Source organism: Vipera berus (genome assembly GCF_964194415.1).
Source record: "Vipera berus genome assembly, chromosome: 1".
In the NCBI taxonomy this organism is placed as follows: Eukaryota; Metazoa; Chordata; class Lepidosauria; order Squamata; family Viperidae; genus Vipera; species Vipera berus.
In genome coordinates, this window is record NC_138202.1 from 189,986,684 (window position 1) to 190,010,971 (window position 24,288).

General features: G+C 41.4%; 1 protein-coding gene across 2 annotated transcripts in view; it reads right to left on the bottom strand.

Moving 5' to 3' along the window:
* Positions 1–1,856: 1,856 nt before the first annotated feature.
* Positions 1,857–24,288, bottom strand: part of MCM3AP (minichromosome maintenance complex component 3 associated protein) — an 80,696-nt gene continuing 58,264 nt past the window's right edge. The window contains exons 26-30 of one of the 2 annotated variants that reach the window (XR_014026697.1): positions 21,798–21,927; positions 18,575–18,769; positions 5,889–6,039; positions 3,221–3,447; positions 1,857–2,682 (exon numbers count right to left, since the gene is read on the bottom strand). Coding sequence is in view for 1 of the 2 variants with exons in the window: in XM_081329670.1 (XP_081185796.1) it covers positions 2,596–2,682; positions 3,319–3,447; positions 5,889–6,039; positions 18,575–18,769; positions 21,798–21,927 (692 nt within the window). In the remaining variant the exon portion in view is untranslated. The remainder of the gene's footprint in view (positions 2,683–3,220; positions 3,448–5,888; positions 6,040–18,574; positions 18,770–21,797; positions 21,928–24,288) is intronic. The other variant, XM_081329670.1, reaches the window with a different exon arrangement.

The following is a 24,288-nucleotide window of genomic DNA, read 5'->3' on the forward strand; positions in this document are numbered from 1 at the left end:
AGCGAGGAATCGATGGAATTATCCAGCTCCTCCAACAGCATTCACCCATGCCGCGGTTTCTCCGGTTAATCCAGCCATTTGGAGCCATGGCTCTATCTGCCCCAAAACTGGGGCGTTTCAAGCCGTGGCTCCTCCGGCAACAGTTGCTTAAGCTACAGTTCATCCGGTTCCCCCAGGCTTTCCAAATATTCCAGGCTGGAGCATTCACTCCCTCCGCAGTTCCTCCAGCCATTACGAGCCGTTTCTGGTTAAGTTCAAACAAATACAAGCAGATTCAAGCCGTGGCTCTTTCCGCCCCGAAAATCAGCTGATCGGGCGTTTCAAGCCGCGGCGTTTCAAAACGGCCACAATCTCCCGGCAAGACCTCCTCTGCAGTTCCTCCAGCCATTACAAAGCAATTCTGGTCAAATTCAGGCCGTTTCGGTCTAATTCAGGCAGATGCAAGCAGGTTCAAGCCGCGGCTCTTTCCACCCGAAAATCAGCTGTTCGGGCGTTTCAAGATGCGGCGTTTCAAAACGGCTACAATCTCCCGGCCAGACCTCCAGCTGCCTCTCGCCGATATGGAAGGCACCAACGCCCCCAAAAACAGGGATGACAAAGCAGTCTAGTCATCCAGCCCTAATATGGAGGCATTATGCACTCCAAGGGCGCCCCCAAGACCACCAAACCACACCAAACTCACGGAGCTCAGCTCGACACGTCCGCCATCTTAGTTGAGCACCGGGAGGCCACCATGGTCCAGATAGTCGGGTGTGAGTCCCTCCTCCTGAGATGTGGTCCCAGAGCTCAGTTGGGCTTGCTGCTGGTGTATGTTTCACCTAGACAAGTGGCAGCAGCCCTGCCTGAGCTTCTCGATATCCTCTCAGGGTTGGTGGTTGAGTTCCCCAAACTTATAGTTTTGGGTGACTTCAACCTACCATCCCTGGGGGGATCATCTGAGTTAGCTCGGGAGTTCATGGCTTCCATGACGGCCATGGACCTGAAGCAGGTTATTCTGGGCCCAACTCACGGGGGGGGTGTCACACGTTATAGGCAAATTTGCTATCTTAAAGAGGACTGTTTGTAATATTCTGAAACATTGGAATAGGAATATACCTCTGCTTTAGTAAAAAAAGTTTTTCCAGAGGTAACCAACCAAACATATATGTAATTGAAGTCTTCCACTTTGTCTAAAAACATTTTCATTTTATATTGTAAGCTCTCTTAGAGAATGGAACAGTCAAATTGTGATTAAATTTAAAAGTATTCCAATCATGTTTAATGTACATCAGCTGCAAACTTTATCTGTAATTTTGATTGATTTTAAAGTTTATAGCTGATACATATTAAACATGATTTAAACACTTTTAAATTGTATTATAAAGTTAATGAGACATCACCAGTAGGAACTACAATTTCACCAAATTTGGATGGATTTTATTATTTATCTTAATAGCAATAGATTATAATATAGTGTATCTTAAATATATGGTAAATGTGTATATGTGCAATACCTGTCTATTTACATTGTAGTTCTGTTTTGAATTTTCTATATTTTTATATGCATCCTGGATTTTTGTTAATGTACTTATCTGATATTGTGTATTAATAAAAACAATGGAAAAATAATTAGCTGCAAATTATAAAAAATATATACCCTACCCGGTATGTAAAAAAAGCAAAACCTGGGGAATAATAGCTGATCACAATATAAATACCAGTTTCAAAACATTACACTTAGCTAATTGTTTTAAAAGAGAAATAGTTACCAGGTTTCTTAAACAAATAAGCTACTACCTACTTTACAATCTGTGTATTTAGGAATGTTTCCATCAGATTGATATTTTCTTGATAGATATTGCCCTACACATTAAAAGTATGTTGTAATATTTTAATACAGGTAGTCTTCAACTTACAACAGTTCATTTAGTGACTGTTCCAAGTTACAATGTCATTGAAAAAAGTGACATAACTTTTCACACTTACAATCGTTGCAGCATTCCCATGGTCATGTGATCAAAATCTGGATGCTTAGTAACTGGTTCATATTTATGACTGTTGCAGTGTCCCAGGATCATTTGATCACCTTTTACAATCTTCTGACAAGCAAAATTCAACGGGGAAGCTAGATTCAGTTTACAACTGTGTTACTAACTAAATAATTGCAGTAATTCACTTAACAACTGTGGCAAGGAAGGTCATAAAATGGGGCATAATTCATTTAGCAACTATCTCACTTAGCAACAGAAATTTTGGGCTCAATTGTCGTAAGTCGAGGACTATAAAGTCTGAAGTCAATTCATAAAATTATTCCAAAAGAATGAGTTGAATTAATCAACTCAGATTAGCATTTTTATAGATCTCAGAAATCAACATTTATGATAAAAAAAAATCCAGTCTCATGGAACAGAGGATGCTAATATCCCACAGCAGAAAAAATCAAGATGCCAAATGTTCTTGGATCCCCTAGGCTTCAAGTCTCTTTCACGACTGAAAGTAACTCCGTTTGAGATTCGTATCAATCTCTCTTCAATACAAATGTAAACTATATACCAGGCTATGAATTCATTCCAATATTCATAAAATTCCTATTGGCAAATCCTAATATGATTGAACTTAAGGAAGTCCATAAAATAAAGTTTTTAGCCTCCTCTTCTTCCACATTCCACATTGTTCAGAAGACCCTTTTCCAACTCCTAGGACCTAGGTGAAGTGAAGAGACAGGAAATGCTCTGACCATGAACATCTTTATATTAGTTTTTCTTAGAATTCAAGACTTTGCCTATATAGCATATATTACATGTCCACAAGGTAGCAACATACAGTTTACGGGATAGAGTAAATTCTTACATAGACACTATGGCTATGTAAAAAGTAACCATTAGAAATTGTTTATAATATAAGCTCTATAAAATAAAATTCCCATAAAATGCATCATGCAAAAAGTTGCCCCACTTTTCACAGCAGAGTTCCAGATAAAATCCAGAACCTGAAAATATGATTTGTAATGTAGACTAGCAATAAGAACTTCATTCTGTGTTGTAAAGCAGAGAAAGAGGTGCACAATTCAATTAAAAAAAGTAACTGAACTGGCTTTCATGAGAATAAATCCTATTAATATTAATGGAACATTCCCAGGAATACATATATAGCAAACTAACTGAATCAAAGAGCAAGACCAAAAGATGCATTCAACTTCATCAAGGAAATATTATCTATCCAAGAATTATCAGACACGTACTATGGCTTTTTTCAAGCAAAGTCTTGTTATTCATGTCTGATATCATACATCATCAGTTCTCTTGTTCTAGTTTAAGAAAATGCTGATTAAGCATCTACCATGTCTAGCAATGCAGACATGTGGAATTCACAAGCTATTTCTTCTTCTTTATTAACTTTAATCAGTTGTTTCAGGGATGCCAGTCTGCCGAATAAAGAGGTATCTCTGTCTCTCTTTTCTGTCCCAACCTGAATAGAGAAGCAAAAACTTTTTTAAAATCAAACTACATAAACAGTAATGAAAAGTGACAAATACCTAGAAACCTGAACAGGATATAATGGTGTAAGAAACCTGGGCTATATATGTTGGATCAACCCAGTTAATCCTAATATTCCCAAACATGCTGAGTATTTTTTGCATCAAACAAACGTAAGAAAAACCTATTTCAGCTGTTTTTGATGAGCACAGAAAACATGGAACTGAGGAAGCAGGAATCCTAAATCAACAATTTGTTCTATTATTATGGTTGATTGCATAATCAGCCAGATATTTAGACTGGATTTGGCAAAGACAGAGATTGTTGTTTAATAATATTAAAGCTATTCTTGCAGGATGTTATTATTATAGTTGGTCACACAATTAACCAGATGTTAAAAGTGGATGTGGCATTTTTATCCATCTACAGAGTCCTTCCCAAGACCCTGGGATAGGCAGAAGTGAATGTTTTATGGTGTTAAAGGTATTGCCACAGGATGTAAGCTGTTCCAATTTAAACTGCCTTTTGCAATTGACTGATGGTGATTTTTCCAATGCCAATAGTGTTTAAATGATGTTACAGTTCTTTTCGAAATGCACTCAAGGTGCCTATTACTATTGGTATTATCTTTGCTTTCTTTTGCCACAGTCATTCATCCATCCTAAAATGCTATTAATATTGACTATGTTATATTAATATTAATTACATACTACAATGCTCATTAATACTACATAAATGTTAGTTCAATGAAATCTGCATGAAATAATACAATGCATCAAGACCTAAACATTACAATAAAGGAAAAAATATACCCATTAACCAAAAAATGGAGAAAGAAATTGACCCTAAGTAGTAGAGAATGCCAACATTTGAGTCAACCACCATACCTTTTTTCACATTGCCATACCCTGTATTAGTGTAATGCCTAAATAAGATTTTAACTGGATACTGAGGTTGATCAAATGCCTAAAATAAATCATGTTTGGATTAGGGAAATACATTAAAAATTACTATGAATAGTGAGGTCAAAAAGATTAAGACAGATTGTGGCGGCATCCTATCCTTTTTAATGTGTGTGAAACACCAACTCGTATAAAACGTGTGGGACATCAATTGTTATGCTGCTATGGCTATCTTGACATTTTACTCTGCCTGTGGATGTGCTGACTACTATATAATATAAGCTATCATAAAAAAAATGCAATTCTATTTCTAGAATATAGAAATGTGCTTGGACCCAAAACTTAAGAGAGAATTTTTATAAAATGTTTTATAGGTGGCATTTAGACCCTAAAAAATTAGCAAGTATGTATCCGAACTGCCAGCCCAAATGTTGGAGGTGTGGTTGTGAAGATGCAACGTATTTTCATATATGGTGGACTTGTAAAAAGGTTAAAGCTTTTTGGATTAAAATTTTGGGGAATATGCAAAAGATATTTAAGAAAAGGATAAAGTTTTCCCCGCAATTGTTTTTATTGGGTATTATTACAGATACTACTGTTATAGATACAAAGTTGATGTTGAATTTAATTACGGCAGCGAGACTTTTAGTAGCACAATATTGGAAGAAGGAAGAACTGCCGACTATAGAAGAGTGGACTTTGAAAGTTTCTAACTTGGCGGAAATGGCAAAGATTTCAGCATATTTGAAAGATCAATCACAACAGAGATACATTGTGGAATGGAGAAGATGGATTGAATATATTCAGAATAAATATGGGACTAAAAAGTATCATTTAGCATTTGAATAAGTAGCGGATTTTTATGACGTATAATTAGTTAGTAGTTATTTTATTAATATTTTGACTATGGAGAGTTAAAGTGTGATAGAATTTAATGTTTTATTATTGTTGTTAGCATATTTTAGATTATGCTTGTTTGTATTATTATACCCTGTATTCAGCTCTGGGAAGTCGGGGAGGGGGGAGGGGGGGTTGGGGAGAGGGAAGGGGGAGGAGGGGGCTTTTTGTATTCCAAAATGTATTGTAAAACTTTCCAATAAAAAAAAAGAAATGTGCTTGGATTGTGCCACAATTTTATATGTTTTTATATTATGTTGATTCTGCCTGAGTTATAATCCCACATCTTTCCCAAATGAGTCAACCATCAAGTATTAATTGACAAGAACAGCACTATGGATTAAATACAGTGGCTTCACCTGATCTATGAGATTGCTCTTGCAAATCACTTCCAACTCAAATCTGGTGGTTTTGATGCAGCCACAAGGCCTAATCATAGCAGTTCCACTGCAATAAATGTGCCAGGTTTACAGTTTGCTGGGGATACCTACGAAGCTGATTGGGCAGAAATTAATGTTTTTGGCTCCTTCCTGTAACTGACTTACACCAGTTCTCAAAAATAGGAAGTCAAAGGAAGTGAATAGAGAGTCCAATACTGCAGCCCACCACCATTATATTTTAATTTATAGGTTACCTCTGGACTTCTTGATTTTGGAATTCTGATGAATGGTTGAATAATCTGAGGCATAGATACTAGAGATTCAGGAAGATAAAGAGGCAGAGACAAGGTGTCCTGGAGTGTCTCAGAATCTTTAACTAACAACCGTTGCAGTTGTTCATCAAATCTAGACAAAACAAAATGAAACATATAAAGAAAAAATTGATTGCTTCTCATGACAGTTCAACAGAGGTTCAAAAAGATTAATAATGAATTTAGACCATCATCATCATCCCAAAAAGGCAAAGATCACATGACATTTAAAAATAGATATTTAAAGTTTAGCATCCTACAATCTCACATTCAATGGCCAAGAATAAAAAAAGAGTCTGAGAAAGGAAATTGATATGAAAGGATGCAGCAAACCTAAAAAACTGAATCACACAAACAAGGGTATGGTTTAGATTTCTCCCTCAACAAAGAAACCCAAACCAAAATGACCAATGAATTGGCAATAAAAGCCTACACCATATATCAAATAACTCTTCTTCCTTGGTGGAGCAGTGGGCTAATGCCTCCTTAAGTAACACCAGCTGCCTGCAATTATTGCAGGTTCGCATCCCACCAGGCTCAAGGTTGACTCAGCCTTCCATCCTTCCGAGGTAGGTAAAATGAGGACCCAGATTGTTGGGGGCAATTAAGCTGACTTTGTAATAATGCCGCTTGAGGGAGTGGGGCGAAAGCCCTAATAAGCAGGCATATACATAGAATGAAGGCTATTGCTAAGCATATTTGATTTGTGCTTAGATTGTAAGCCGCTCTGAGTCTTCGGAGAAGGGCGGGATATAAATGGGATTAAATAAAATAAAATAAAATAAAATAAAATAAAATAAAATAAAATAAAATAAAATAAAATAAAATCTATGGCTAAGCTAAGGTATTTACTGGAGTTAATCAAATTGTCACCTTTCAAATCTGTAGAAAACAGTAGGTGATGTAGCAATAGTTGGTGATGTAGCAAATGTAGCAGTGGGACTTGTTATGAAAGACCTTCAGGAGGGCTTGAAACATCTAAGTCAAGAAGATGCAAGCCAGCTTGCTAGACACCAAACTTGTCTTTGGAATTAGGATGAAAGAAAACAGCATCTGTTTGTTTGACATTTTTATCTATGTTCAGTCAATGCCATCAAAAAAATCAGACTGTCTGGGATAAAAGGAGAAGATTTCAGTTTCTCCATACAGCTGAGCCACAGTTTATTAGAAATAAATGATAGTGAGGACAATTAATCAGTGGAACAGCTTGCCTTCAGAAATCGTGGGTGCTCAATCACTGGAGATTTTTAAGAAGTGATTAGACAGTCACTTGTCTGAAATGGTATAGGTTGTCCTGCTTGAGCAGGGGGCTGGACTAGAAGACCTCCAAGGTCCCTTCCAACTCTATTCTATTCTATTCTATTCTATTCTATTCTATTCTATTCTATTCTATTCTATTCTATTCTATTCTATTCTATTCTATTCTATTCTATTCTATTCTATTCTATTCTATTCTATTCTGTTCAATCACTGTAGAAAGAGAGCATCCATTTCAGAGATTCTGCTGCCCAGTGGGACTACCACTAGGAACACAAGTTTTGGTAAAAGTAGCATGGAGGAATTTATGCCAAAGTGTTTTGGATAAGAATTTACAGCACTAGATGTAGATTCTATAATGTGAAATAATGCAAACGAGAAATGAGTAAGAATGTTTTTCTGGAGAATACTCTTGAATCACACGTGAATTTCAGAGTTTGGAGAGCATTAAAAACATGGATGAAATATATTAATTCAACCACTAATCAGGACCTGATAGGATAGGAAAATACTTCTTGAGACCCACTTCTGCACATCAAACAGCTTGGAAAGGGAGTTTACTGGATCTTCTTGTGTTAAGGTGCCTCTAAGGAATCACCCTGTTTAGGGTGACTCGCTCCCTCCTTAATCAGGAGGTGAGGGAGGATCCCTTACAGGGTCGTGCCGAGGAGTTTGGTCAACATCTGTCGGATAAAATCGCTTGGATTCGGGCCGGTTTGGACTCCAGCTGGGCAGAGTCTGACGATCAGGACACGGGCGGTCTTGTCAACGTTATCTGGGAGGAGTTTGATTCTGTGACCCCTGAGGAAGTGGACAGGATTATGGGGAGGTTGAGCTCCACGACATGTTTATTGGACCCGTGCCCTTCTTGGCTGGTTTATGCAGCTAGGGAGAGGACACGAGGCTGGTTCCAGGCAGTTATATCTGCTTCTTTGAGTGAGGGTAATTTCCCCACCGTCTTGAAGGAGGCGGTGGTGAGACCTCTCCTCAAGAAGCCTGCCTTGGACCCAGCTGTGCTAAACAACTTTCGTCCAGTCTCCAACCTTCGCTTTCTTGTGAAGGTTGTTGAGAGTGTGGTGGCGCATCAGCTCCCTCTGGTCCTGGATGAAGCGGATTATCTAGACCCGTACCAATCGGGTTTCAGGCCCGGGTACAGCACGGAGACGGCATTGGTCGCTCTGGTGAATGATCTCTGGAGGGCCCTGGACAGGGGATATTCCTCTGTCCTAGTCCTATTAGACCTCTCGGCGGCTTTCGATACCATCGACCATGGTATCCTGCTGCGGCGTCTCAGGGGATTGGGAGTGGGAGGCACGGTTCTTTGGTGGTTCTCCTCCTATCTCCTGGGACGCTCGCAGTCGGTGTTGGCAGGGGGGCAGAGGTCGACCCCTAGGTCTCTCGTTTGTGGAGTTCCTCAGGGGTCGGTTCTCTCGCCTCTCCTGTTCAACATCTACATGAAACCGCTGGGTGAGATCATTCGTGGTTTTGGAGTTGGGTATCATCAATATGCCGATGATACCCAACTTTTCATTTCGACCCCAAACCACCCCAGTGATGCCCTCGCAGTGATGTCCCGTTGCCTGGAGGCGGTTCGGGTCTGGATGGGGAGGAACAGACTTCAGCTCAACCCTGACAAGACTGAGTGGCTGTACATTCCGGCATCCCGGGACATTCAAAATGTTCCATCGCTTTCTATGGGGGGTGAGTTTTTACCCCCCGTGGATAGGGCTCGCAACTTGGGAGTCCTCCTAGATTCACGGCTTACCCTAGAAGACCACATAGTAGCCGTGACTAGGGGGGCTTTTGCTCAGGTTCGCCTGGTGCGTCAGTTGCGGCCCTATCTGGACCGGGATGCCTTGTGTACGGTCACTCATGCGCTCGTGACCTCTCGTCTTGACTATTGCAATGCTCTTTACATGGGGCTTCCCTTGAAGACCACTCGGAGGCTCCAACTGGTAGAGAATGCGGCCGCGAGAGTTGTCTTGGGAGTTTCCCGGTACTCCCATGTTACACCTTTGCTCCGCGAGCTGCATTGGTTACCAGTTGTCTTCCGGGTGAGGTTCAAGGTCTTGGTGATGGTTTTTAAGTCCTTACATGACATGGGTCCGGAATACCTCGGGGACCACCTGCTGCCGGCGTCGACTCCCCTCCGCCCTGTGCGTTCCCACAGAGAGGGCCTCCTCAGGGTGCCTCCGGTCAGAGAATGTCGGCTGGTGGCCCCCAGGGGGAGGGCCTTCTCTGTGGGCGCCCCGGCCTTATGGAATCAACTGCCGGTTGAGCTCCGGATGGCACCGGATCTTCGCTCCTTCCGGCGCGGGTTAAAGACCCATTTATTCGAACAAGCTGGCCTGGCCTGATGGGGGAATGTTAGGGTTTTAATGTGTGTTTTTTTTAATATTTTGATTGTTTTAATTTGGGCAATAATTTAATCCTTTTTAACTTTTGTACTTCTATTTATATGCCCTGTTCACCGCCCTGAGTCCTTTGGGAGAAGGGCGGTATAGAAATTCAATTAAATAAAAATAAATAAAATAAAATAAATAATGCAGTGCAATATTTCTTGCGGTCAATAGCAAGATATAATGAGATTTGGAGACTTCCAGTTTGACATCGCTATTTTGCCCTGCTAGGGACCCTAAAAGGGTCAAAAATTACCCCGAAGAAGCAACGGAGGGGACCCTGATCGATTGCGAAGGGGCAGCGACCCCTCTGCTGGAGCGGCCCCTCCAAACCAGTAACATTCGTGTGGCCAGTCAGAAGCTGCTGACAACAGAAGAAAAGCACTAACTAGCAATTTCTGAGCAATGTGGATGGAACTGCGTAAGACTATCCTCTCTTTATGGCCCTAACATTACTTTCCTGGAAAAAAAGAATGCCCAAAGCAAAGAATCCTCCCCGATGAGAGAGAGAAGGGAAGTTATTGCCCTGCTCCCTCAGGAAAAGAAAAGCGGCAAATTAATTGCTTTGGGGAAAAACAGAGGAAACTACAAGATCAATTTGTAATATAAATCTATGGCTTTGAAATTTGGGGCTAAAAGTACCAGTTTGCAAAATAAGCTTGCATTTGGAAAGCTGGAAGACAGTGTCAATGACATCTAGTGGAGAATTATGGCACTACAGTTTATTATGCTTAAGGGAAACGTGGCTCGAAGCCAGATTCAGATAAGACTTTGTTGTTCATGAACACTTTCACTTTTGCAGACTGCAGCTGGGAAAGGGGAAAAACAAAAACTCTTGGGCTGCTTATCTGGGTTGGGGATCCTATTGGACTATAAAGACTACATTCAAAAACAAAATGAGTGTTCCATACTCAGCCTTAAATGGTAAAAAAATATCTTCAACACCTGTCTCCAAAGCTCCCAGCATGATATAACAACAAGAAAATGTTAATGAATCTCAGAAAGAAATTCTTTCCATGTTGAAATCAATCCAAAAGACTATTGTTTTATTTCAGGATGAGACTAAAAATAGTGCAAATGAGATAAAAGAACAATTTTCTAACCTAAACTTACAAATCCAGATAATGACTGCAAAGAAGAAACTAAAGACCCAGAAAAGAGAAGGAAAATTAGAAGAAACTGATCCAAAGATGGAGGTCCTAAAGATAGGAATTAACACAGAGTTATAGGCAAATGAAAAATTAGAAGATGCAGTGATAATAATGGAAATGAAAAAGACATACCTGGCAAGATCTCAGAACACATTTGAGGATAAGGAAGAAGAGCTGATTGAATGGATGATAAAGTTGTTAGGAGAAATGTTGAATAGTGACAAACAAGAAATGAAAAGAAAAACTGAAGAAGGAGGGAGGCTGTTTTAATGAATACAAATGGGTTGAGCATTCTTCCAAAAACACTTCAACCAAATTCTTTTCCTCATTCCAAATAATATATACAAAAATAGAGGAAGAACTACTTGATGATTTAAATGTACTGACTTGGAAAGTTATTTGGCAAAGGAAGAAAGCTAGAGTAACACTGAAGAAAATTGAAGTTCTAACCTATTAGATGGGATAAGGTAAAGGTAAATGTTCCCCCACACATGCGTGCTAGTCGTTTCCGACTCTAGGGGCCGGTGCTCATCTCCATTTCAAAGCCAAAGAGCCAGCGCTTGTCCGAGGACATCTCCGTGGTCATGTGGCCAGCATGGCTAGATGCCAAAGGTGCACGGAACGCTGTTACCTTACCACCGTAGTGGTCCCTATTTTTCTATTTGCATTTTTACGTGCTTTCAAACTGCTAGGTTGGCAAAGCTGAGACAAGTAACCGCGTCCCTGAGCCACTGAGCCACCACGTCCCTACATTAGATGGGATATTATACTACTAAACAGAGGTCTGAATATGGCTAAGAAAATACATAACTGTTAGAAATAAAAGTATTATAATTGTAACTAGAATATACTTTTCATGAGATGGGAAATATGAAAATTCTAAAAGAATTTGAATAAGGGAAGCTTTTGATTACCCAAGTATAATGTATTATGAGAAAATTATAAGCGATAGAGATATTTTGAATATTGATGAGAAATTAAAATTTTAAAGCAGGAAAAACAAGATATTGATCAAATAAATTGATTTTAAGTGCAAATACAATTGAGATATATTTTGGCTAGAAAAAATATTATAAAGTGATACTATTGATATTATGTATAATACTAGACCCCTTCATGGATTACTGCCTTGTCGTGGCGAAGGGGCTTGCGTAATTCAATGAAGCTATGAGCTATGCCGTGCAGGGCCACCCAAGACGGACAGGTCATAGCCGAGAGTTCTGACAAAACGTGATCCACTGGAGAAGGAAATGGCAACCCACTCCAGTATCTTTGCCATGAAAACCCTATGGACAGTACCAAAAGGCAAAACGATATGACGCTGGAAGATGAGCCCCTCAGGTCGGAAGGCGTCCAATATGCTACTGGGGAAGAGCAGAGGGCTAGTACTAGTAGCGCCAGAAAGAATGAAGCGACTGGGCCAAAGCCGAAAGGACGCTCAGCTGTGGATGTGTCTGGTGGTGAAAGGAAAGTCCGATGCTGTAAAGATTTTTTCTCCATAGGAACCTGGAATGTAAGATCCATGAATCAAGGAAAGCTGGACGTGGTCAAACAAGAGATGACAAGACTGAACATCGACATCTTAGGTATCAGCGAACTAAAATGGACAGGAATGGGTGAATTTAATTCAGATGACCATCAGGTATACTACTGCGGGCAAGAATCCCTCAGAAGAAATGGAGTAGCCTTCATAGTCAATAAAAGAGTAGGAAAAGCAATACTGGGATACAATCCTCAAAATGACAGAATGATCTCAGTTCGAATCCAAGGCAAACCATTCAATATCACAGTAGTCCAAGTCTATGCCCCAACCACCAGTGCTGAAGAGGATGAAATTGACCAGTTCTATGAAGCTCTACAGCACCTTATAGAACTAACACCAAAAAATGATGTTCTTATCATCATGGGGGATTGGAATGCTAAAGTAGGAAGCCAAAAGATAACCGGAATAACAGGCAAGTTTGGCCTTGGAATGCAAAATGAAGCAGGGCACAGGCTGATAGAATTCTGTCAAGAGAATACAATGGTCATAGCAAACACTCTTTTCCAACAACCCAAGAGACGGCTCTACACATGGACATCACCAGACGGTCAACACAGAAATCAGATTGACTATATGCTCTGCAGCCAAAGATGGAGAAGCTCTATACAGTCAATAAAAACAAGACCAGGAGCTGACTGTGGCTCAGACCATGAGCTTCTCCTTGCAAAGTTTAGGCTTAAACTGAAGAAAGTAGGGAAAAGCACTAGGCCACTGAGGTATGAATTAAATCATATCCCTGTTGAATATACAGTAGAGGTGACAAATAGATTTAAGGAATTAGATCTGATAGACAGAGTGCCTGAAGAACTATGGACAGAGGTTCGCGACATTGTACAACAGGTAGCAACCAAAACCATCCCAAAGAAAAAGAAATGCAAGAAAGCAAAATGGCTGTCTGAGGAAGCTTTGCAAATAGCTGAGAAAAGGAGGGAAGCGAAAGGCAAGGGAGAAAAAGAAAGATACGCCCAATTGAATGCAGAATTCCAGAGAATAGCTAGAAGAGATAAGAATGCCTTCTTAAATGAACAGTGCAAAGAAATAGAAGAAAACAATAGAATAGGGAGGACCAGAGATCTTTTCAAGAAAATTGGAGAGATGAAGGGAACGTTTCATGCAAAAATGGGCATGATAAAGGACCAAAATGGCAGGGACCTAACAGAGGCAGAAGAGATTAAGAAGAGGTGGCAAAATTACACAGAAGAACTATACAAGAATGAGCTTAATGTCCCTGATAATCACAATGAGGTGGTCACTGACCTCGAGCCAGACATCCTAGAATGTGAAGTGAAGTGGGCCTTAGAAAAGCTGAGCAACAACAAAGCTAGTGGAGGTGACAGTATTCCAGCTGAGCTATTCAAAATCTTAAAAGACAATGCAGTAAAAGTGCTACACTCAATTTGCCAGCAAATTTGGAAAACTCAACAGTGGCCACAGGATTGGAAAAGATCAGTTTACATTCCAATTCCAAAGAAAGGCAGTGCCAAAGAATGTTCAAACTATCGCACCATTGCACTCATTTCTCATGCTAGTAAAGTCATGCTTAAAATCCTACAAGCTAGACTTCAGCAGTATGTGGATCGAGAACTACCAGAAGTACAGGCCGGATTTCGAAGAGGCAGAGGAACTAGAGATCAAATTGCCAACATACGCTGGATCATGGAGAAAGCTAGGGAGTTCCAGAAAAACATCTACTTCTGCTTCATTGACTATGCTAAAGCCTTTGATTGTGTGGATCATAACAAACTGTGGCAAGTTCTTAAAGAGATGGGAGTACCAGACCATCTTATTTGTCTCTTGAGAAACCTATATGCAGGCCAAGAAGCAACAGTGAGAACTGGACACGGAACCACTGATTGGTTCAAAATTGGGAAAGGAGTCCGGCAAGGCTGTATACTGTCGCCCTGCCTATTTAACTTATATGCAGAGCACATCATGAGAAAGGCAGGGTTAGATGAATCAAAAGTTGGAATTAAGATTGCCGGAAGAAATATCAACAACCTAAGATACGCAGATGATACCACTCTAATGGCAGAAAGTGAAGAAGAACTAAAGAGCCTCTTGTTGCGGGTGAAGAAGGAGAGTGCAAAACTTGGGTTGAAACTTAACATTAAGAAAACCAAGATCATGGCATCCGGCCCTCTCAATTCCTGGCAAATAGATGGGGAAGAAATGGAGGTAGTGACAGATTTTATTTTCCTGGGCTCCAAGATCACTGCAGATGGGGACTGTAGCCAAGAAATTAAAAGACGCTTGCTCCTGGGGAGGAAAGCCATGGCAAATCTAGACAGCACACTAAAAAGCAGAGACATCACCCTGTCAACAAAAGTGCGTATAGTCAAGGCTATGGTCTTCCCAGTTGCAATGTATGGCAGTGAAAGTTGGACCATAAGAAAGGCTGAGCACCAAAGAATTGAGGCCTTTGAACTATGGTGCTGGAGAAGACTCCTGCGAGTCCCTTGGACTGCAAGGCGATCAAACCGGTCAGTCCTAGAGGAGATCAATCCTGACTGCTCTTTAGAAGGCCAGATCCTGAAATTGAAACTCAAATACTTTGGCCACCTGATGAGAAGGAAGGACTCACTGGAGAAGAGCCTAATGCTGGGAAAGATTGAGGGCAATAGAAGAAGGGGACGACAGAGAATGAGGTGGCTGGATGGAGTCACTGAAGCAGTAGGCGTGAGCTTAAATGGACTCCAGAAGATGGTAGAGGACAGGAAGGCCTGGAGGAACGTTGTCCATAGGGTCGCGATGGGTCGGACACGACTTCGCAGCTAACAACAACAACATAATACTAGAAAAATGTAATGTAGATGTCTATATTTAATTGTATATGTATTAACAGTAACAAAAATTGTATTTGCCCAGTATGGAAAAATGCATACTACCGGAAAAAGAGAGGACCAAGGAAGCACTGGATGGTGTAGTATTAGAACTAGACTGAGAAAGTTAATATGTACCAATGAATTATTAATAGACCCAGACAACACATTGCTTATTAAGTACTTATGATTGTAAAATTAGAAAATTAATAAAACATTTATAAAAAAATATACTGAGATTCTGTTCTCTAAATCTCAATTATACTTGGCAGTATTTAATTATAGATGGCAGGATCAAGTTACAAAACTAGTTAAACTGCATTAACTGAAAGAAATCAGCCCACAGGAAATACTGCTAATGAAGCAACTGCTGAGAATTGTGGCTAAATGAAATCTCGGCCAAAGGAGAAATGGGACTCTCCCTTGTTCTTTGAAAAAGTAAAGGCTGGTGAAGGGGGAACCTGCTTTCACACTTGCAAGATTCAATTACTCTGAACCTTACAACAAAAGTAGTATTGGTATTCATGGCTTTGATTTCCTGTCTGAACTATCTCGAAGAACTGATATACACACAACTAATATTTGGAGATTTCAGAGATTTGGTCAGAAGAATTGAGGTCACCAAAAATTAAGTTTAAAAGATAAAATCTCAAGGAAAACAGAAAGTGAATTCAAATGGAAGTTTCATTAGGACTTTGAAAAAATAGTTTGAAAGAACATAATGACAGAAGTATTCAACATACTCCTCTAAGGAATCTGTAGACTTTCCAAGTCTAGTCAGGCTAGAGGGCAGTTCAATCAATAATTGCCAACTTATGCTGGATCATGGAGAAAGCTAGAGAGTTCCAGAAAAACATCTACTTCTGCTTCATTGACTATGCTAAAGCCTTTGATTGTGTGGATCATAACAAACTGTGGCAAGTTCTTAAAGAGATGGGCATACCAGACCATCTTATCTGTCTGTTGAGAAACCTATATGTGGGCCAAGAAGCAACAGTGAGAACTGGACACAGAACCACTGATTGGTTCAAAATTGGGAAAGGAGTCCAGCAAGGCTGTATACTGTCGCCCTGCCTATTTAACTTATATGCAGAGCAGATCATGAGAAAGGCAGGGCTAGATGAATCAAAAGTTGGAATTAAGATTGCCGGAAGAAATATCAACAACCTAAGATATGCAGATGATACCACTCTAATGGCAGAAAGTGAAAAACTAAAGAGCCTCTTGTTGTGGATGAAGAAGGAGAGTGCAAAAGCTGGGTTGAAACTTAACATTAAGAAAACCAAGATCATGGCATCCAGCCCTCTCAATTCCTGGCAATAGATGGGGAAGAAATGGAGGTAGTGACAGATTTTATTTTCTTGGGCTCCAAGATCACTGCAGATGGGGACTGTAGCCAAGAAATTAAAAGACGCTTGCTCCTCGGGAGCAAAGCCATGGCAAATCTAGACAGCACACTAAAAACCAGAGACATCACCCTGTCAACAAAAGTGCGTATAGTCAAGGCTATGGTCTTCCCAGTTGCAATGTATGGCAGTGAAAGCTGGACCATAAGAAAGGCTGAATGCCAAAGAATTGAGGCCTTTGAACTATGGTGCTGGAGAAGACTCCTACGAGTTCCTTGGACTGCAAGGCGATCAAACCAGTCAGTCCTAGAAGGAGATCAACCCTGACTGCTCTTTAGAAGGCCAGATCCTGAAGCTAAAACTCAAATACTTTGGCCACCTAATGAGAAGGAAGGACTCACTGGAGAAGAGCCTAATGCTGGGAAAGATTGAGGGCAGTAGAAGAAGGGGACGACAGAGAATGAGGTGGCTGGATGGAGTCACTGAAGCAGTAGGCGTGAGCTTAAATGGACTCCAGAAGATGGTAGAGGGCAGGAAGGCCTGGAGGAACGTTGTCCATAGGGTCGCGATGGGTCGGACACGACTTTGCAGCTAACAACAACAACAAAGTATGTTAAGTCTGAGCCTCATGTTTAACCCACTAGGTAGGGGAAATATCTATGCCTGTGGAATCAAATTATATTACACCTGTACCATTGGAAAATGGGCTGTTAGGTATTTCATAAATTTGGTTGAGAGCTTGAAATTTCATTGAAAAGAAATCCAACCTGGAACTAAGAAGTTTCCTGACAGCAAGAACAATTAATCAGTGAAACAGCTTGCTTTCCAGAGTTGTGGGTGCTCTATTGCTGGAGATTTTCAAGAAAATATTGGACATCTATTTATTCATGATGATACATGGTCTCCTGCCTTGGGCAGGGTGTTGAACTAGAAGACCTCCAAGGTCCCTTCCAGCCCTATGATTCTATGTTTCCATGTTTTTTCTAGATTTTTAAATTCTACCTTTATCCTATTTTTTTTTTACAAATAACGTGTCAACAAAAACATACACAACATTCTTCCTCCTATTTTCCCCACCCAAGAATCCTGTGGGAGACTGACTGGCCCAAAGCTACCCAGAAAGCTTTCATGCTTAAGGCAGGACTAAAATTCAGAGTTTCCTGTTAGTCACAAGAGTCTTGATAATCTTGTGATTTATAAATCTCTTAAGTGTGGGAATGTTGGTAAGGCAGTTTGAACCTCACTGTAGACCCAAAGTTCTAGGAGGAACTGTGCAACTCGATGTCAGTTTTCAGGTGTACATATATTACCATTTGTTGGGTATCTGATAACCTGAAAAGATGCAGATTGGTATACCTTTCTTTCTCTGTAACTGTAACTCTCTTAAGATTTATTCCATAAAATATTTTTTTGCATTTCACCAAGGGTTGAACCTATTATTTTAAATGAAAAATATGCAGTAGTCTAGCTGGGAATACCCTATGATGACAAATATATGACCACTGATGAAAAAGAAGTTCAACATATTATTATAGCCCTCAAGTCTAGGTAACTGAGACTGTAATTTATTTGTTTCTCCTCTGGCCATAGCCCCGAGACTGGGGTACTGGTTACACTATCTGATGAACTGAGATAATGCTTTGGTAGAGAATTTAAAATAAAACCCCTATCTTATTTCACTTTCTATTTTGCATATACAACCTGTTTCCATTTAATCCAACTAATACCTCACACAGCCAGCACAGACTATTTGTATGAACCCTTTTCACACTTTTCTAATATATATTTTCTCCTTTATCATCTTTCTCAACTTTCCTTCTTCCTTTCGTATTATTCTTCCCTTATTCCTCTTGTACTGCTAAGCTTGTAAGCCGCCCTGAGTCTTCGGAGAAGGGCGGGATATAAATGGAATTAAAATAAAATAAATTAAAATAAATAAATATTATGTGTTGATTGATTTGATTTGCTGCCTCCCAACTCTAGGTAAATAGAATATCAGAACTATAATAAAATGAATGAAAACTGAATCCCATCATTTTATGTTTTTTTCTGTTCTTTCTACCCACTTAGTACTTCTTAGTACTTCTCAACATTTGTACAGAAAGAAATCTTACCTCTTGCTCTCTGCTTTCTCCAACTGTAGCTTAACAGACAGGCGCTCTGGCAGAAGATCTGCTTCTGAAACTGCCAGTGTGAGATCTCTGCCAGAAATATTGAGTTCCTTGTTGTTTTTAATTTCTTGGCTGACACAATGTTCAGTTGGAGATAATAAAGGAGAATACAATTTTGCCGTAGTCTTTAATTTAGACCTAGAAGGCAGGAAAACATAGCTGCTGTTGTTGTTGCTATTATTATTATTATTATTATTATTATTATTATTATTATTATTATTATTATTATTATTATTATTATTTGTTGCTGCTGCTGCTGCTGCTGCTGCTGCTGTTGTTATTAAATTGTGTATGCCATCCAACTCCCAAAGTCTCTGGGCAGCTCACAAGTAAAAACATTTAAAAAGAGAGAGAGAACAAAATAAAATAATAAACGATGGCAAGGGTTATGAATACCAGAGGGAAGGAAAAAGAAACCAACCCACGCAATCTAAGAGGCCTTCATTCACTCACGAAAGGACTGCATGAAGAGTCAGTTTTTTAAGGCCCTTGGAAAGGTGGGTATCCAAATTTCAGAGAAAACCTCATTCCAGAGGGCAAGTGCTGCTACAAAAAAGGCATACTTCTAGGGTCCTGATAGATGTTGTTTAATTGAATTGGCTGGGGAGATACTATGGGAGACAGGCAATCCCACAAGTAGCCAGGCCAACTGCCATGTATGGCTTTACAGGTAACAACTAGCACTTTGAATCATACCTAAAAGCAAATAGGTAACCAGCAAAAGTATTACACGAGCATTTTCAGACATTTTAGTATGTTTGTACATCACCAAAATACCGGTAAATTCAGTAGAGAGGTTTTTATTAAGTCTCGCAACATAAAAAGTAGCAGTCTATTTAGAATGATAAGCAACCCAATTCTTAACAAAATCCCTAAGTGAGAGAGCAGAAAACTAAGAACTTTCCTTAATTATCACCAGTATCAGATATTTGCAAGCATCCTGGCTTTCAAGAGAGAAATTCCATTAAGTTACCACCATTACATTGAACATTACAACACTTCCTTTTTGTCCTTCATTTAATCCAACTGCTTTCTCTTGAAACTGAGGTGCAGCATTAAGGCAACCAACCAATAATAAACCATAAATATCTAATATGAAGCCAGAAATAGAAAGGCAACATAAAAAATATGGCAGTGCATTTTCTGTGAGGCTAGTTCTGTGTACTACCGTGTTTCCCTGACAGTAAGACCTACCCCCAAAATAAGTCCTAGCTTGATTTTTAGGGGTGGACCTAATATAAGCCCTATCCCAAAAATAAGCCCTAGTTTTGGAGCAAGATGCACACCTAAAAATCAAACCAGGGTGGAGGTGGGGGGGGGGGGTGGAGCTTACCATTGCAGCCAGTCCTCCCATGTATCGACACTTGTCTCGCTGGAAGGAGCAGCTTCATTCTGCAGCCGAGAATGGAGCTCAGCCTGCATTTCGCAGTCAGAGACCTTTCCAGAAGGCCACTGCAGCCGGGAACCAAGTTATGGATCCATAGCTCGATTCTCAGCTGCAATGGCCTTCTGGAAAGGCCTTTGACTGCGAAAGGCAGGCCGGAGCTCTATTCTCAGCTGTGGAACGAAGCTGCTCCTTCAGCCCCAGAAGAAGTGGGCCGGCTGAGCGGGGCTGTCGGTGTTACCGCTGTGAGGTGAGTAGAAAAGACACCCCACCCCACCCCGAAAATAAGATCTGGTGCCTCTTTTGGAGGGGAAAAAAATAAGGCCGGGTCTTATTTTTGGGGAAACATGGTAAGACAATATCAGTGATGGCTGATAACAATATTGAGATCTTAAATATGAAAACAGGAAAGACCTTTGCCTTGCAAGGAAGTAATAGGCAGTAGAGAGAAAGCAGAGCTGCTTAACTCATTCTTTGCATCAGTCTTTACACACAAAAAACTATAGCCCAACCTCCCAAATACATAATGTATTTGAGGGGCTGCCACAAAGAAGAGGGAGTCGACTTATATTTTCTCCAAAATCCTCTCTGTGGCTCTCCACACTACGTTAATTTCAGAGAAAAATTGGAGAGATAATACAGGTAGTCCTTGACTTACAATCACCCCCAAAGCATGTTTCCACCTCCGTGTTTGACAATGGGGATGGTGTTCTTGGGGTCACAGGCAGCATTACTCCTCCTCCAAACACGGTGAATTGAGTTGATGCCAAAGAGCTTGATTTTGGTCTCATCTGATCACAACACTTTCACCCAGTTCTCCTCTGAATCATTCAGATGTTCACTGGCAAACTTCAGATGGGCCTGTACATGTGCTTTCTTGAGCAGGGGGACCTTGCGGGCGCTGCAGGATTTCAGTCCTTCACATGTAGTTTTGGACTGATTCCTCACTGTTCTCATGATCACTGATCATCACAAAGCGCGACCAATGCCATTTCTCTCCCATATCTAGGCCTGAATCCTGACTAGTATGTATGGAGTCTACATAATCTGTTTCTTTCAGAAACCTCTGGAGCTGCCGCACAACCACCTTCTCAACAACCTTCCCCAGAAAGGGAAGATTGGAGACAGTCAGAAATTAACCAAAAGGGTGGAATCCAGAGATGGCTTCTTGAGAAAAGGATGGACCAAAGCTTCCTTAAAGTGCCGGAGCACTACCCCCTCCTGTAAGGAAGCATTAATCACTGCTAGAGTCCACCCGCACATCACCTCCCAGGAAGCTTTCACAAGATATGGATCTAAAACACAGGTGCTGGCGTGCATACTCCCTAGGATCTTGTCCACTTCCTCAGGAGCAACAGGGTCAAACCGTTCCTAGATAACAGGGCAGAATCTGCCCTAGGGGCCCCCACTGGACCAGCAATCATGCCGACTGATTTTGTCTTCCAGAAAATCCACAAATTCCTCAGCGTGCCCTTTCAAGTGCACCTGCCTCCTCCTTTCCCAGGAGGTCAATTATGGTGCCTTAATAATTATAATTTCAACCCCCCGCTTCATAGATATTTACAAATTTTGCCCCAAAGTACATCATATTACATTTTCTTCTGTTAATACTTACTTCTGAATAAGGATATTGAATCAAGATGAAAGGAAAAGGACTCAGGGCAGTAGTAATAATAAAAAATGGCTTATTTCCAAGCCCAGCTACACTTTCTAGGATAAAAGGCAATTAAACAGAAATCTGTTGTTCATAAATACAATAGCTACACAAAAAGACAATCCTACCTTTCTTGATTTTGTTGGATCTCCTTCTGAGTTTTTAATCTGGCTTCCTCCCATGACAAAGGACAAATGAATTTTTGCAATTGTTCCTTTAAAAAATATACATGTATCTGTCCATCTTTACTAACTGCTTCTAAAAGATGCAAAAAAACACACAACCATCAGGAAATTAACAGCAAGCAGATTTTTCCAAGTTCATCACGATTTATTTATACTTATTTATGCTTATTTATTTACACTGGCCAACTCCCAGTGACTTTATTCTTAAAATGAAAATTGCATCCATTTATATAGAATGCTAACTTAACTAAGCAAGGAGACAAACAACAAATCTATGTTTCCTTTTATTTTACTATTTTCCTTTTATTTTAGTCTATGGGTTTAGTGCAGATATAGAATATGAACTGGAGAGCTTATTTGTTTAATTTTTCTACCCTATCCATCAAATTCCAAGGAAACTTTAGAATATAGGAATTAATAAAAAGTATTTAATATAATATAAAAAGTAACACAGATCTTTTCACTTAAAATGAAATTTATAAAGAAATCTGAGTACACTTAATAATTTTTAAAGAAAGAATATGGCATACTTTTTCATTTTTTCATATTTTGTTCTTGCACTAAATAAAGTAGAAAAATTAATTAAAAAGAAATGAATAAGCTTGGAATTTTTAATGTAAGTTATTCTTTCAGAAATTTTTATTAACTGATGCTACAAACTAGTTGATTTGACTTTCTCTTAATGGCATAAATACTTGTTTTTCTCAATGTGAATCCAACTAATATTTGATATTTTAAAAAAATATCAGCATCTGAAACAGGTTACCGTATATACTTGAGTATAAGCCGACTCGAGTATAAGCCGAGACCCCTAATTTTACCCCAAAAAACTGGAAAAAGTTATTGACTCAAGTATAAGCCGAGGCTGGGAAATGCAGCAGCTGGAGGCTGGATCCCCCGAAAGACGTCTCTGCTGAGATGAGAGAACGGGGTGGCAAGCCGCCGAGAGAATGGGGCGGTGGAGTGCTCCACCGAGAGAATGGGGCGGCTTGCTGTTCTCTCGGTGCAGCACGGCAGAGGCTGGATCTCGCGAAAGAAGTCTCTGCCAAGAGAATGGGCGGCAAGCCTCCACCACCCCATTCTCTCAGCGGAGCGCTCCACCGCCCCATTCTCTCGGCAGCTTGCCACCCCGTTCTCTCATCTCAGCAGAGACGTCTTTCGGGAGATCCAGCCTCTGCCGTGCTGCACCGAGAAAACAGCAAGCCGCCCCATTCTCTCGGCGGAGCACTCCACCGCCCCATTCTCTCGGCGGCTTGCCACCCCGTTCTCTCATCTCGGTGGAGACTTCTTTCGGGGGATCCAGCCTCTGTCGCCCCCTTTTCTCAGCTGGGCTCTGCCGAGACGAGAGAATGGGGCAGCAAGCCGCTGAGAGAATGGGGCAGTGGAGCGCTCCGCCGAGAGAATGGGGTGGCTTGCTGTTGGCGCGGTGCGGCGTGGCAGAGGATCCCCCGAAAGAAGTCTCCGCCGAAAGAATGGGCAGCAAGCCTCCACTGCCCCATACTTGGCGGAGCGCTCCACCGCCTCATTCTCTCGTCTCAGCGGAGACTTCTTTCGGGGGATCCAGCCTCTGTCACCCCCTTCTCTCAGCTGGGCAGCTGAGAGAAAGGGGCGGCAGAGGCTGGATCCCCCGAAAGAAGTCTCCGCCGAAAGAATGGGCAGCAAGCCTCCACTGGCCCATACTTGGCGGAGCGCTCCACCGCCTCATTCTCTTGTCTCAGCGGAGACTTCTTTCGGGGATCCGGCCTCTGTCACCCCCTTCTCTCAGCTGGGCAGCTGAGAGAAAGGGGCGGCAGAGGCTGGATCCCCCGAAAGAAGTCTTCGCCGAGAAAATGGGCGCTGAGACGAGAGAATGAGGCGTTGGAGCGCTCCGCGAAGTATGGGGCGGTGGGCAAGCTTCCACCGCCCCATACCTCGCGGAGCGCTCCACCGCCTCATTCTCTCGCTCAGCGGAGACTTCTTTCGGGGGATGCAGCCTCTGCCGCCCCCTTCTCTCAGCTGAGAGAATGGGGCAGTGGAGCGCTCCGCCGAGAGAATGGGGTGGCTTGCTGTTGGCGCGGTGCGGCGTGGCAGAGGCTGGATCCCCCGAAAGAAGTCTCCGCTGAGCGAGAGAATGAGGCGGTGGAGCGCTCCGCGAAGTTTGGGGCGGTGGAAGCTTGCCCACCGCCCCATACTTCCCGAAGCGCTCCAACGCCTCATTCTCTCGTCTCAGCGCCCATTTTCTCGGTGAAGACTTCTTTCGGGGGATCCAGCCTCTGCCACGCTGCACCGCGCCAACAGCAAGCCACCCCATTCTCTCGGCGGAGCGCTCCACTGCCCCATTCTCTCAGCTGAGAGAAGGAGGCGGCAGAGGCTGCATCTCCCGAAAGAAGTCTCTGCTGAGCGAGAGAATGAGGCGGTGGAGCGCTCCGCTAAGTATGGGGCGGTGGAAGCTTGC